The sequence below is a fragment of the Mastigoproctus giganteus genome, chromosome 2 (assembly GCF_048544385.1).
Source record: "Mastigoproctus giganteus isolate SK-2022 chromosome 2, ASM4854438v1, whole genome shotgun sequence".
NCBI classification, from domain to species: Eukaryota; Metazoa; Arthropoda; class Arachnida; order Uropygi; family Thelyphonidae; genus Mastigoproctus; species Mastigoproctus giganteus.
The window spans coordinates 139,263,997-139,280,770 of NC_143576.1; the positions used below are offsets into that span (position 1 = coordinate 139,263,997).

The 16,774-nt window shown below is 35.1% G+C and overlaps 1 protein-coding gene across 1 annotated transcript in view; it reads right to left on the reverse strand.

The window, feature by feature from the left end:
- Positions 1 to 16,774, reverse strand: part of Mvb12 (multivesicular body subunit 12-like Mvb12) — a 185,844-nt gene that overhangs the window by 33,833 nt on the left and 135,237 nt on the right. Inside the window, exon 7 of the mRNA XM_090368688.1 lies at positions 12,990 to 13,049. Within this exon, the coding sequence (XP_090224814.1) occupies positions 12,990 to 13,049 (60 nt within the window). The remainder of the gene's footprint in view (positions 1 to 12,989; positions 13,050 to 16,774) is intronic.

Below are 16,774 nucleotides of genomic sequence, written 5' to 3' on the forward strand. Positions count from 1 at the left end.
CATATGCTTCTTGATTAGACTGGGCTACGGAGGCGGCAGAAGCCTATGGCAGATATAAGCTAGTCTGTAATCAGATCATAAAGGAGGTTAGGTAGGCGAAGGCAGATTACGAGAAATCTTTGGCAAAAGATTCTAAGAAAAACAGCAAGGATTTCTTTACTTATATAAACTCTAAAAGGAAGGGGATGAATCTGATTGATCCACTTGATATCGATGGTTCGACTGTTGATGATCCTGCTCAGATAGCAAACAAATTGAATGAGTATTTTGCATCTACATTCACACATGAGGAGTTATTAAGGTTTGAAAATGGCAGAAGGTTATCAAATTGTAGCAGGGTGCTTAATGATTTTGTAATAACTGAGAGCAAAGTGGAGGAGAAATTGTTGAAGTTAAACATAAGAAAGGCACCTGGGGTGGATGGGATCTATCCAGTTATATTAAAGGAGGCGGCAAAGCAACTAAGCAAACCCTTAGCCATAATTATGAGAGAATCCTTGAACTCAGGGGAGATCCCCACGGATTGGAGGTGTGCAGATGTATCCCAAATTCACAAAGGGGGATCGAAGGGTGACAAGTAATTACAGACCAGTTAGTTCTGTTCTGGGTAAAATAATGGAGTCACTGGTTAAGGATGCATTGCAGGATCATCTAGACAAGACTGCAGCAATAATTCAGACACAGCATGGGTTTGTTAAGGGAAAGTCTTGTCTCACAAATTTGATAGGTTATTATGATGTGGTTACAAAGGAACTGGATGCAAAAAATAATTTTGATATCATATATTTGGATTTCAGGAAAGCTTTTGACACTGTTGCGCATGGAAGACTATTGTACAAATTGGAGCAGAATGGTATTAAGGGTAATTTGCTACAATGGATAAAAGGATGGTTGAGTCGAAGAAGACAGAGGGTGGTAATTAATGGGTGCTGCTCTTCGTGGACTAATGTTATTAGTGGAGTCCCACAGAGTTCGGTGTTGGGTCCTCTGTTGTTCTGTTTGTTATTTGTTTTTTTTGTTTGTTATTTGGTTTTTAGGAGAATTAGCAACTAAGGCCATATTGCTCCGGGAATATGCAGTGGTCATTCCCTTGACCTTTCCGCATCCTCCGTATTTGGGTGTTGTTTTGTATATTTATCAATGATATTGATGAAGGTATATCAGGCTTAGTGTTGAAGTTTGCAGATGATACATAGGTTGGCAGGGTTGTTAATGACAGTAATGGCAGTGTGCTACTGCAACAGGATCTAGATAATTTGGGCAGATGGGCTAAGAAGTGGCAACTGAAGTTTAACCTTGACAAATGCAAAGTACTGCATATGGGTAGAAGTAACCCCAGAGAAACGTACCAACTGTGTGGTACTACACTTAAGGTGGTAGAAAATGAAAAAGACCTGGGAGTAATTGTGCAGTCAGATATGAAGTTTTCTGAGCTTAATAACTTAATAACTAAGATGGGCTAAGAAGTGGCAACTGAAGTTTAACCTTGACAAATGCAAAGTACTGCATATGGGTAGAAGTAACCCCAGAGAAACGTACCAACTGTGTGGTACTACACTTAAGGTGGTAGAAAATGAAAAAGACCTGGGAGTAATTGTGCAGTCAGATATGAAGTTTTCTGAGCAATGCAGACAGGCTGCCAGGGCAGTTTATAGGGTTTTGTCAATGATTTATAGGAATTTGCTAGTAGGGAAAAGGAGGTGATTGTCCCTCTGTATAAGGCAATGGTCAGGCCATGCCTTGAGTACTGCGTACAGGTCTGGAGGCCTAATTTTAGGAAGGATGTAGATTTGCTTGAGCATGTGCAGAGGAGGGCAACAAGATTGGTGAGGGGAATGAAGGGATCCTCTTACCAAGAGAGGCTTAAGTTCTGCAATTTCTTAAGTTGTGTCTAAATTTCTTAAATGACACTGATGAAAAGATTTGCAGATGTGAAGATTTAAAGGGCAGTGAATGATGAATGCCAAGCAGTGCTCCTTCAGGATTCCTCCTCCACACATTTTCACAAAACTAAGATATTTGCAATTATGTTGACATTAGTGCAGTGTGCAAATTTACTATTTGATGAATAAAAACTTGAAGGTATTCTATATCACCTAGAAATGGTTTCAGGTTTGTATCACATACCCTATTTACATAATAAGAATTTAGTTTTGTAAAGGAAGTTTGTGAACACCCTATACAATTAGGAGCTTTGTTATAATGTTGCAAAAATTCAAATTTTTGTAATTGAGGTATAACAACCCCAAAATAACAATGGTAGGAGCAGGACTTCAATCAAGAGTGGTAGAGGAGGAGAGAAACTGAGTTTACAATCCAGGCAGAGAGTAGAGTATGGTGTACTATCAATGACTTTTTGCATATTTGCTTGCAGAGGTAGGGAGGTCACAGTCCTACTGTACAAAGCAATTCTGAGACTGCATTTGGAACACTCATTGGATAATAGAAGTTACACCAAAAAAAAAAAAGCATCAAGTTTCCTGAAATTACTCAATGATAGGTAACATACCTGATAAGATTAGAAAAGGACACCTATATGAAAAAAAAATGAAGTTTAAATTTTCATGATTATAAATGATGCTAGAATTAAGAGACATATTCAAATTAAGGAGGAAGAATTAAAGATGAGATTGCAGGAAATTGCCTCGAATGGATCGCCAAGATCGACAGCTGGGTGAAACTTAAAAGTTACTTTGATCACAGGTAGGGTGTTTTTATTTTTTTTTTTTTTGGGTAAGTGCGGCAAAAGGCTGGGCTTCCTTTCATTATATGGAAGGAGGAGCCCAGGATATTCACTCTGTATCCTTCTTTTAACGTGGTACAAAAAATACATTTCTCCTCTCTAATATTCTTTTTCAGACTTCTTGCATGGACTCTCCTCTTAATTGCCTTTGGCTGAAAATTGTTTTAAACTTTTAAACCAACATTTCTGAAACTGGAGTCCTTTGATCTGTAAGAGATCACAGAGTAATGTTCTTAATAAAAAAATAATGCCAAATAATATTTTTTGTTTTTTTTTAAAATTAAGTTCATGTGAACTTAAAATATCTAAATTTAAGTATACTGCACAAAATATTTTTGTACACATTTTAAATAGTATTCTGTTTTAGGTAACAGCCCAATAACAATAATTGTTGTGTTATTGTTAGCATTAAAGCAAAAAAAATAGAACTGTTTCACTCTGTGTGAAACTTGAATATACATTGGCTTTACAAGTACATCAGTGTGGTACTGCACTACTTACAGACTGTTTACTTACATTCAAGCTGTTAACATGTACTATTCACTGTAATTTTTAACAGTGTTGAGTTGTGTTTAACAGTTTGAATGATTTTATAATAAAAATTAAAGCAAGTGGTCAAAATGTACAGGAGTTAGTGCTGATGGGGCTTGTGCAATATCAGGCAGACACCACAGACTGATTATATATGTTAAATCTGTTACATCTGTAGTATTCATCAGTCACTGCTATATATATGGAGAAGCATTAGCTGCCAGAGAAATGCCCAACAAGCTTGAAAACAACATCAGATAAGCAACTTATCTGATGTCCACATCATTCTCACATCTTCCAAAGCCCTATGTGAGGAAATGAGAAGTAAACATACACACCATCTATTATGGGTTTGGTTTGGTTTTGTTTTTTAGGAGCATTAGCAACTAAGGCCATATTGCTCCGGGAATATGCAGTAGTCATTCCCTGACGTTTCCACATCCTCCGTATTTGGTGGTGACGGGATCAAACCCCGGTCTAATCAAGAAGCATGTGTTACGCATTGCTGCTCCATCCCACCTGGCTACATCTATTACGGGTAGAATATGGGTAGAATAATCCTCAAAGGGAGGATTATATTGTTATCCATGCTCTCTGGTTCGATCAGAAATGCATGGGTAGGGTGGCTTTATTTATGCCCTTAAATGCACGAGGATTTCCAGAATGGTACACAAGCAACAGTGCAGCCCTATTTTTTTTAACGCCTTGAAACCTGGCATTGTATTTTCCTCTTTGGTAATGTATGTTTGGAATTTTTTTCCAATACAGAGCAGTCTCTTCAATGTTAAAAATTTGCTGTGTCGAATAGCAGCTTTCATCAATAATTTTTTTCCAATACATCACAAAATTTCTTTGCAGCTGTAGAATTGGCACTGGCAACTTCACCGCATGTGCGATGCTTGACCTTATTAAACCACCCATTGCTTGCCATGAACTGGGATTGGGGTTCACCGTACTCATCCTTAATATCTTTATAAATACTTGGTGCTTTTGCTTGACTGGTCATTAGACTCAGGGGCACTCGCTTCTGAATCTGATTTTCCATCCATATTATTAACAGCTGTTCCATCTTCGGTATAGCACCTGAACGCTGTTTTGTGATCACTGTTGATCACAAGTGTGTTGATCCTTTGACATGTTCTTTTATATGTGCACTGTCCTTTAAAATAGTATTCACTGTAGAAGCAGCGAGACCTAATTCCCTTGTAATAGATGACAAACTTTGTCCTGCTTAGTACTTCTTAATCATTTTCATCTTCATTTCTGAATAAATTTTTTGTTTCCTAGCACTGCCACCACTTGTGCTTTTCCTTTATCATTGTAATACATAAATAGGAATGAAGAGAAGTTTCTGAAAATTTGTTTTTTATATGACTGAAGATTTCAGTGAAGGGAAACACATTTCACCATAATAGCGTAAAATCCCACACAATTGCAGTTATCAGTATTATTGCAAATGCAATAAGATCGAGTTTACTACCCGTTTATAATTAGATGCACTAACAGAAAAGCCCAATAAACTGGAAAGTGCAAATTGTTTTTATTATTTTATGATCATGACCTCCAGAAACGTGCTTTAGAAAAATATCACAGACGTTCAAAATTGATTCTTATAACGGAACATGATAATGATGAAAGGGTAGTGCAATTTCCATTATAAATATAACCCTTTACAGAGATAAATAGCTTAGTAATATAGTGAAATATTCAACTTCCAAGGAGTTGGAACGAATTACAAAAAAAAAAAACATGTTATTGGTGTTCACATTATATTTTCACGATACCTCCATTTATTCCTACGGAATGCAAAATACGTTTCCACGTTTTTTTTAAGTTTGCACTGGCCGGCAAAAACTTATGTAAAGTCGAATTTCCATAAGTCAAGTATTACATAAGTTGGGGAGTTCCTGTATATTTAACAGGAACGTTATTCACTCATATTAGGGTACCAACTAATTTCTTTCAAAGTGAGTTAAAATAACAGCCATTTTCAGTTGTTTTCTGTATTTTTTAACACTTCGGTGTTAATAAGCAAGAAAGGAACAGTTGCAGAGGCAGAAGATAGCTTTAAATTTTAATGGAATAAAGCGTAAAAATCTACTCATAGTACGAGAAGCTCAATAAAAACAAGCTTTAATTGCTTGTTTACTGAATATTTACTTAGCCCTGGGGTTACATAAATCATCATATTTATCACAATTATTTGGCCAACAGCACTCCCAATCTCATTTTTGTATTCCCTACACTTAGTATTAATATCAAAATGGCAGAATGATGCAAGGAAGCAAAGCTTATGTAGTAATGCCATAAAAACTTCAAAAAATAAAAACATGCTCCTTTAGTTTTATTTAATTACGGTATAGTAAGTTTCTAAGCTCTCTGACTCTTATAAGGTTAGGTGGTAACTTAACCTAATAGTTAATTTTTGAGTAAATGTAAATTTTCTTATACAGCCTACAATTTTCATTCCTTAATTTGAATGTCCTTGTTTCCATCTTCCTAAAAGGAGAAAATGTCTCTATCACTATCATCCTAAAAGGATGAAAATGTCTCCAATTCTTTTATAGCAGCAAACACCTCAATCAGAAATAATACAGGAACTCCCAGACTTGCGTAATACTCGACTTATACAAATTCGACTTTACATAAAAGTTTTTGCCGGCCAGTGAAAACTGGAAAAAAATATATATATATATATTTTGCATCTGTAGGGATACATTTTTTTTTTTTTTTTTTTTTTTTGTAACTCGTTCCAAGTATTTGGAAGTTGAAATTTTTGCTATATAACTAAGCTATTTATCTCTCTAAAAGGTCATTTATAATGGAAATTGCACTACACTTTCATTGTTATCATATGTCCCCATTATAAGAATCAATTTTGAATACCTTTGTGACATTTTTCTAAAGCATATTTCTGGAGGTCATTACCAAAAAACAATTTGCACTTTCCAGTTTATTGGGCTTTTCTGTTAGCGCAATCTATTATAAACGGGTGGTATACTCGATCTTATTGCATTTGCAATAATCCCGATAACTGGAATTCTGTGGGTTTTTACGTTACGATATTATGGTGAAATGTGTTCCCCTTCACTGAAATCTTCAATCATATAAAAAATAAATTTTCAGAAATTTCTCCTCATTCCCATTTACGTATTACAATGATGAAGGGAGAGGGACCAACGGAAAGTGTAAGTGCTGGCAGTGCCAGGTAATGAAACAAAATTTATTTAGAAATGAAGATGAAAATGATTAAGAAGTATGAAGCAGGAGAAAGTTTGTCATCTATTGTAAGGAATTAGGTCTCGCTGCTTCTACAGTGAATACTATTTTAAAGGATAGTGTAGGTATAAAAGAACATGTCAAAGGATCAAAGCACTTAAGATCAACAGTGATCCCAAAACATCCTATGCATCTAGATGATTTCAATTCGAACACGAGTCATATTTCTACCGCCAAACACGACTTCACTCATCCAACCTATGGATCAGGGTGTTATTTCGAATTTAAAAGCATACTATTTATGCACAACATTTGCTCAGGCATTGTCTGCAGTAGACAATGCGAAAAATTTTACATTAAGAGACTTTTGGAAATCTTACAATATTTACCATGCCATCTTAAACATTAATAAGGCCTGGGGCATGAATTACTAAAATTTGTTTAAATGGTATATGGAAGAAAATATGCCCACAGCACTTAAAAGGCTTCGAAGAGTTTGAAAAAGAAGAATCATGTGAAGCGGTTACAAATAAGATTGTAAAGGTTGCAGAGTTACTTCAGTTGGAGGTTGTTGCCAAAGATGTGAAGGAGTTAATAGAGGAAGAAGAGGAGGAATTATGTAATTATGTAATGAAGAACTTATTGGCTTGAAGGCAGCGATAGTTGAAGAAAATGCTGATGAAGCTCAAGATGAACCAAACGAGAGGCTTCATCACCAGAAAGATGGCAATGGCATTTTGTGAAATTGCATCGTCAAGGGCGAGGTTTGAGAAGATGGATCCTGACAGCAAATGATTCTTAAAAGTTAACAGAGGAGTGAATAATATGCTTGCTTGCTACAAAAGAATCTACAATGAAAAGAAAAAAGCACCGTCCAGTCATCCATTAATATGTTCTTTCATAAGGTTGAGCAGCCGACCCCTTTTAAATCTCCACAGCCCTCAACCTCCGCAGCGGTGTATTTATTAGCTGAAGACGTCAATTCTGGCAAAGATGCTCGTAAGGTAAAACTTACTGTTGTTATGCCTGTCTTCTCTCTTTTTTTGTAACGTTTTCTGTGTATGAGATAAAAAATTGAATAAATACAATAAATAATTCTATTGTTTGTTGAACATTTCTTTTTTGATTCAATAAATTCAGCGAACACAGTTACAGGTGCTGCACTAGCATGGGTGAAATTCCGACTTACATTGAGTTCCGCAGAACACAACCCTTACGTTAATCGGGGAGTGGCTGTATCCCCACATGACAATTAAATTTCCAAATTTCATAGCTTACAAAAGTGGCCTATTCCTATAAGAACATCTTAGGATGCTAGTCATCTTCCTCCTCCCCCGAGCCAAGGCATCTCTGGGACATGCCTTGCTTTCTAATCTGTGATATAATTTCAATTATTTACTTCTAATGCAGTATGCCATCTTCCCAAAATGGCCATTTCGGTCATTACAGTCACTACACAGGAGGACATAGTAATGATTTAATTCTTACAACCTAGTAATGATTTAATTCTTATTGTTTTTCTAGCCCTTTTTCCAAAAGGGCTAGAAAAACAGTAAGAATTAAATCCTTTTTCCAAAAGGGATAGATGCCATTTATTTAAACGTCATATCATCAAGTCCATATATGCCTATTCTAAATCAGTCACATATATTTGCATATATAAATATATGAATAATATATAATATATAAACATAGTCACAAATATTTCAACAAGGTGGAGACAGAGCTTACATGAATATTCTCCAATCAATACATGAAAAGAAAAGCCAACTGCATCAATATGGGTCAAAAATGATAAAGTTCAGATCAACACAGAAAAAGCTGTCCAACAAAGAGATACAATCTTGACAAAACTATTTTCTGTCTGTTTAGAAGAATTTTTTTTGCAAGCAGAATGGGAACAATAAAGGACTCAAGATAAATGGAGATTACCTAAATCACTTACAATTTGCAAATGATATTCTTTTTGCCAATTATCTGGAAGAATTGCAGCAAAACATTGAAGAACTGCAGAATAGAAGCAAGAAATTTGGTTTAAAAAGGAATATCACGAAACAAGTGAATACATGGGCTGTGTTAGAGTAACTAAGAATAAGAACAGGAGCATGTATATTTGTATCTACACCAATGTTAGGAATATAGTAAATAAATTTGGTGAATTTGAAGTGCTGGTCAAGACATCAAAGGCGGATATTGTTGGGATATTGGAGACGTGGTGTCACACAGATATAAGCAGTGCAGAATGGAATTTTGGGAGTCACACAGATATAAGCAGTGCAGAATGGAATTTTGGGAGTACAATGTGTACAGAAAGGATAGACAGGGTAGGAATGGAGGAGGGTTTATGCTGTTAGTTAAGAAACAAAATCTAAGGAAGTGCATCCAGTTGATATAGATGGACAGTGCAATGTTGAGTCAGTTTGATGTGACATAAGCACTGAGAAAGCAAAAATGAGGGTAGGAGCTTGTTATAGGCCTAATGATTCTGATGAGTACAATGAATAATTATAAAGAGAAATAAAATGGGCAAGTAAATCACAATGTCTTATAATGGGGGATTTTAACTTTCCAGATATTGACTGGAACTTGTGGGTAAGTCACTCACACACTAGCAAGGCTTCTCTGGATTTATTGGATGATTGTTTTCTACAGCAGCATGTAAGAAAAGCAACCAGAAGGAGTAATACTCTTGATCTGATTATCAGCAGGGATTATACATACTAGGTGGCAGTGATCAAAGTGTACTGATGTGGGATTTACTTAAACATTTAATTACCATCAGGGGTAAAGGGAGGGGTTTCGTTTTCAAAAAGGTGACTACACTAGTCTCAGAGTTTTTTCAATTCTATACAGTGGGACAAACTAATGATGTTACCAACAGCAAATTCTAAATGGGAAGCATTCAAGGAAGTAATCTTGGAAGCTACTAGGCTTTCTGTTCCAACTAAGAAATACTGTTCTAGGTTTAGGCCCAAATGAACTAATGAGACTCGTATCAGAGAAGAAAAATGCATGGGATGCATATAAATTATCAGATGATACAGAAGCCTATGGTAGATATAAGCTAGTCTGCAATCAAATAACAAAGGAGGTTAGGCAACTGAAGGCAGATGAGAAATCTTTGGCAAAGGATGTAAAGAAGAAAAAAGCAAAGACATCTTTACTTATATAAACTCTAAAAGAAGGGGATGAATCAGATTGATCCACTTGATATCAATGTTTAGTTGCCAAACTAAATGAGTATTTTGCATCTACATTCACACACGAAGAATTATTCAGGGAGGATGTTTATCAAAATCTAAGAGGGAGTTAAATGATTTTGTAATAACCGAGAGCAAAGTGGAGGAGAAATTGTTGAAGTTAAAACATAAGAAAGGCACCTGGGGTGGATGGGATCTATCCAGCTATAATAGAGGCAGCAAAAGAAGTAAGCAAACCCTTAGCCATAATTATGAGAGCATCACTGGACTCAGGGGAAGGCCTCACGGAATGGAGATGTGCAAATGTATCTCCAATTCACAAAAGAGGATCATAGGGTAAAACGAGTAATTACAGTCCTGTTAGTTTAACTTCTGTTCCAGGGAAAATAATGGAGTCAGTGGTTAAAGAAGAATTACAGGATCATCTAAACAAGGCTGCAGTATTAATTCAGACAGCGTGAGTTTGTTAAGGGGAAGTCTTGTCTGACCAATTTGATTGGATACTATGATGTGGTTACAAAGGAACTGAATGCAAAAATTATTTTGATATATACTTGGATTTCAGGAAAGCATTTGATACTATTGCACATGGAAGACTACTGCACATATTGGAGCAAAATGTCATTAAGGGCAAGTTGCTACAATGGATAAAAGGATAGTTAAGTGGGGGAAGACAGAGTGGTTATCAATGGACACTGCTCTTCGTGGACTAATGTTATTAGTGGTGTCCCCCAAGGTCGTTGTTGGACCCATTGTTGTTTTGTATATTTATCAATGATGTTGATGAAGGTATATCAAACTTAATGTTGAAGTTTGCAGATGATACAAAAGTCGGCAGGGTTATTAATGACAGTAATGACAGTAAGCTATTGCAATAGGATCTAGAAAAGTTGGGCAGATGGGTTGAGAAGTGGCAACCGAAGTTTAACATTGACAAATGCAAAGTACTGCATATGGGTAGCAGTAACCCCAGAGAAATGTACCAACTGTGTGGGGTTACACTCAAGGCAGTGGAGAATTAAGAGGTGGTAATTGTGCAGTCAAATATGAAGTTTTCCAAGAAGTGCAGACTGGCTGCCAGAGCAGGTCATGGGATCTTGTCAATGATATACAGGAATTTTGCTAGCAGGGATAAGGAGGTAATTATCCCCTTGTATAAAGCAATTGTCAGGCCAAACCTTGAGTACTGCGTATTTTAGGAAGGATATAAAGTTGCTAGAATGACTACAGAGAAGGGTAACAAGACTGGTGAAGGGAATAAAGGGGTGTCTTATAAAGAAAGGCTTAAGTTCTGCAAATTGCAGCATTTGGAGACTAGGCATCTGCAAGGTGATGTGATTGAAGTTATAAGGTCTTGAATGGATTGAGCAGGCTCAAAGCTGATGGGATTGTTCATCAGCTTTGAGCAAAGACATCTAAATAAATTTGGTGAATTTGAAGTGCTGGTCAAGTCATCAAAGGCTAACTAAGAAGAAGCAGATTAAACCTAAGGGGGTATAAACTGAAATTGAGGAAAGTTAGTTGTCAAATAGATTTGCGGAAATTTGCCTTTAGTCAGCGGGTAGTCTATTGCTAGAGCAAACTTCCAGCTATAGTCGTGGAAGTTGACAGCTTAAATAAATTCAAAGTGGACAAAGTTTTGGAGCAAATGGATGGGTAAATTTTTTTTATTGATGCTATATAACTTGCTTTCTTGCATCGTATGCCTCTGCTAATGCTAATATCAAGAAAACATATGTTATGTTCGAAAAATTAACCAGACCAAAGAAAATCCTGGCCAATGGACAAGAACTAGAAGAAGTGGAAAGGTATGTTTACCTTGGACAAGAAATTTCAACAGTTGGAAATATCATGATGCAAACTGAATGGCACATAAAACTGGGATGGCAAGCATTTGGAAAGCTTTATATAGTTTAAGACAAACTCGCCACTCTTTCTCAAACAAAGTTTTTGATCAATATATCCTCCCTGTTCTTAACATATGGTTGTGAAAAATTGACATTGAACGTCAAAGCTTTACAAAGACTAAGAACTAAGACTAGGTCACACAGAGAAGTATGGACAGTTGGACAGACAACTTGAATAGTCGAGACCTGCTAATTTTCCCGCTAAGAGAAGTATGGGATGCCGAATTCTGAACATAACCAAAAAAGAGACTGAAAACACATGTGCAAGGATTCGGCAGATCACATACCAAGAAAACTGATGACAGATGGACCAAACGAATTTTGGAATGGACACTGCTTGACTCTAAGAATATGCCCAAGAAAAAGATGACCAAAGATGAGGTCGATCGATGAAATTGTGAAATTGCTGTTGTACAATGGTAACAGAAAGTATACGACTGCAGTTGCTAAAAACATGTTAAGGAGGCCTTCATCCTACAGTGGATTGACAATGGCTGAAGATAATGATGATGAACATATAAACATTAAATATAACTTCTTATCATACTATGTATAATATCAGGAACAAGGTTAGAACAGAGTGAATGATCTCACTGCAACATGTTGAGAAGTATTAACCCTCCAGCAGGTATGCCGGAACTTACAATAAACAAAAATAAATAAATAAATAAATAAAATAAAATAAAAACAACTTAAAATATCTATTAAATAGGTGAATTTTAGTATTCTTTATAATAATTCTTATAAAATAGAATTTATCCAAATTATATTAAAGGAAGAAGCAAAACAAGTAACCAAACCTTTAGCTATAATAATGCTAATTTCCTTGAAATAAGGGAAAGTCCCCATAGATTGAAAATGCATAAATTGCTTTCCTATTCATAAAGATGGTTCAAAGAGTGAATTGGGTAATTACAAATGCGTAAGTTTGACTTTTATATTGAAGAAAATAAAGGAATCAAAGTTATATAAGTAATGCAAGATCTTTATAAGAGTAGAGCTATATGGCATCACAACACGGATTTGTTAATCATTGTGCATGTGAGTTAATAAAGAGCATGTATGAGTCAGTTCTCAGAATACTATAAAAATGAAAACTTTGTACATAAATACCTTTGAACATTTTATTTTGATTTGGCTGCTGAATATCAGAATGAATTAATATCAAACCTGCTGGCTTTTTTTTTTTTTTTTTTGAACTATTAAATTTTTTAATGGAAATTAAAATAATAGATGACATGACAAAGTGCATAATTATGACACACACACACACACAGTGCGATTATTTTTTTTTTTGGCATACTTTGAGGGTAAACAAGTAGATGATGCACTTTGCAAGTATGACAAAACTGATACTTAAAAATTGATAAACAGATTAGACATACATACCTTCTTGGTGGTGGAGATATGGTTCGTAGCTTATAGCATATCAATAAACCATTAAGTTCTCTGAAAATTTATTTACATATTTAGTATTTTAGTATATTTAGGATAATTCATATAGTTTATCATTGTAAATATATAAATTTATAAATATATAAATATATAAACATATAAATTTATCCAATACTATTGAATACTTGCAATGTCATAATGTGTTATTACAAATTACTAAAAATGAAAATGTAAAAAGGTTAAAACACATTTCAGATGGATGAAAAAAAAAAAAAAAAACCAACCCTTATGGACAGTAAATACTAAAATCTTTATCTATAAACATCTTAAAAAATAAGTTTATCAAAAATCCCTACATCATCAGAAATCAAGAATTTTATTGCTGTTTCACTTTAATAGACATCTCATAAATTGCTGCAAAAGGATAGTCAATTAATAGAATTTAAAAAAAAAAAAAATTGTATCAGTATCACGCATAAGTGGCAGTTTTGGATAGACATATCCCCCTCCTCTCCACCTTCAGAAAATTCTTGGACTGCTGGCACTTGTCAAGCATACTATTGGTGACCTACTCCATAACTATCAACAGGGAAGAATAAGCCAACAGTAAGCATTATCAGGTGCTTCTTTACTACCACCACATAAGAAAAATTGTTTCATATCACTTCAGCCAACAAAGATTATAGTTGAATATACAAAGTAAAGGACAGAAATGTTTGGCTAATTCTCCAGTTAAGAGTGTAAAGAAAAGGGATGAACCCACATTATCCGATTGATACAAATGGGCTATAACTACTGATGACTCTGTACAGGTTTCTTACAAACTAAATAAATATTTGTATCTACATTCACAGAGATTCAAATACCTGAAGAGGATGGAAGTAGCAGAAGTCTTTCTATTACTGATTGGAAGTTACATGATTTTATAATCATAAGGAAGCTAGAAGAAAAATTGTTGCTGCTAAAAGTAAAAAAAGGCACATGGTAATGATAGAATTTATCCAAATTATATTCAAGGAAGAAGCAAAACAAGTAACCAAACCTTTAGTTATAATAATGAGAACATCCTTGGAATAAGGGAAAGTTCCTATAGATCAAGGTTTATAAATTGGGGTTCCACCAGAGATCATCATTGAAAAAAAAAAAAAAAAAAAATTTTTTTTTGAACTTTGCATGCAGTGGACAGTGACCGAGCAGCCCCGTTAGCAATTTCCTTAGAGGTCTTTCAGCTGCCTATGGCAGTGCGCAGTAGGACTGTGTTCATTTGGCTGAGTCCATTCTCAGTTTTTGACACAATCTAGGGGAGGACCTAGCCTCTCCCTCCTGACTCCCCAACCCGTGTCATTGTTAACGTTGCAAAACGCATTGTGTAGTTAGAAGTGAATTGTATTGTAAGTTTTCGTATTTTTTGCGATTTTCTTGTTTAGTTATTTATTTTATGTGATTTTCTCATTTAGTTGTTTTTATATTTTATTAGCGTTTGTGTTTTACAAACACACCTGACAGTCCAATGTGTGATTTTTGAAGACTAGGTGTGAGATGGAAGAAGAGCATTCTAGGCCTATGGACAATTCTGATTAGGTTAGTGATGAAGAATTACAATCTTCTGAGCCATTTCACTAAACTAGTGCAACAAGGGACACAAAAAAAGTCTGTCTTTACAATGAAAGCTACTTATCAATGGGTTTTACATTCATAAGTAAAATATAGCAATGGTCCCAGAAAAATTGAAAAGACACTTAACTACAAATCACAGTCATTTGACAAGTAAAGATGCTGGGCAAACTGAGCAAAGCTTTTGTTAAAAAAGCCACATTCAATGAAAAGGCTCAGGAAGTAAATTATTTAGCAGCAGAACTTATTGACCAGAAAAGGAAAAGTCCCACAGTTGGTGAGAACCTAATAATGCCAGCATGTAAAATTACAGTGAGTAAAATACGAGAAATTGAAAAAGTTCCAATCTTAAACAGTACAATAAGTCAATGTACTGATGACATGTCACATGATGCTGCAGAGGTTTGGTGTAATAAATTGAAAAAAAAAAAAAAAAAAAAGCTTCTCTACCCAGGTTGATGAGTCAACAGATTTCACCAATAAATGCCATACTCTAAGATTTGTAAATTATTCCAAAATTCAAAAAAAAAAAATTTTTCTGCTGAAAATAGCTGCCTGAAACAAGCAAAGGGCAAGATATATTTAATGTTTTGTCTTCATAGCTTGAAACATAAGGTCTGTCTTGGAGGAACTGTGTTGGCATCTGTATACTGATGGTGCCACATCAATGGTTGGATACACGAGAGGTTTCACTACACTTGTAAAAAAAAAAAAAAATTCCCGACATTGTCACAACATGCTGCTTTCTTCACAGAGAGGTGCTGGTGTCAACAACTCTTGGAGATGAAATGAAAAAACGTATGGATGATACTACAAAAATGGTTAACTTTATTAAACAAAGACCAGTCACTCGAGAATGTTTAAAAAAAAACTGTGTGAAAACCTGGACAATGAGTGCATAAAATGTGCATAAAAAAATGCTACATACAGAAATCCGGTGGATTAGCAGAGAAAGAGTTCTCTACAGGGTGTTTGAGCTGGAAGGTGAATTGCAAGAGTACTTGCAAGGGTACTTTTAAGAGGAGGCCAGAATATGCTGAGTGCTTTGAAGATGAAGAATGGCTGCAGAAACTAGCCTACTTAGCAGACATTTTTCATCACATGAACCAGTTGAACAAGTCTCTTCAAGGCTGTGCAGAAAATGTTTTGACTTCAAGTAACAAGATTTTGGATTTAAAAGGAAACTGAATCTTTGGAGAAATCATGTTGCAAAAGGAAATCTTGAAATGTTTCCACTGCTGCTTGGGCTTGAGAAAGGATATCAGCAAGTCTCAAGTCTTATTGAAAACCACCTGGAAGAACTACAGAACAAAATTGAACAGAATTTTCCCTCCCTTTTAACACAAGTGTATGACTGGGGAGGGACCCTTTCTTTGAACCTTCTGCTCAGTCTGAGAACTTCTCTTTGAGAGAAGAGGAAGAATTTTGAGCGTACACTCAAGATGAGATTTACTGATCTGCCCTAGACAAGGTCTGGATTTCTTTGAAAGAATATCCTGCCATTCATAGGAAAGCAATGAACATTTTCCTCCAGTTTTCATCTTCTTACGTGTATGAGAAAGTCCTTCTTCTTGATGCTTGTTAAGCATCAAGAAGAAGGACCGTCCCATTTCAGTTGAAGATGAAATCCGTGAGTGCTTATTTAAAGTTCGACCCAGAATTGAGTATTTATGCAGCAAAAAACAAGCACAGGTTTCACATTAAAAAGGTAAATTACTTTATTTTTAGTTTCAAAAATAACTTTTTATACATATATAGCCCTATAAAAGAGATCAAGAAACCAACACTTGTATAATAAATAATTTTGTAACTGCTAAGCCTATATTTGAGCCTGTTCATGTCACTCAGTATGAAATTGTTTTTTCAAAGTCTTGTATAAAATTGTCTTAGGCTATACTTTTATTCATATTGCTTTGGCTTATGTTGAATAGTAAAGCTACTAAAGCTTTACTATTCAACATTGTCAATAAATTTTCATGTTGTAAATAACATTAATTAAAATCAATTTACAACCTTTATTTAAATTAAATCTACCGAGCCTACCTTTAGAAAAAAAACGCAGAAATTAAATCCCATTTTGGTTTAAGACAGTTATTTAATGGAAATTTATTATGTTTGCCTTATGAGTTTTTGAAATTTCTGAAAAGGAAAGAAAGAGATTAATT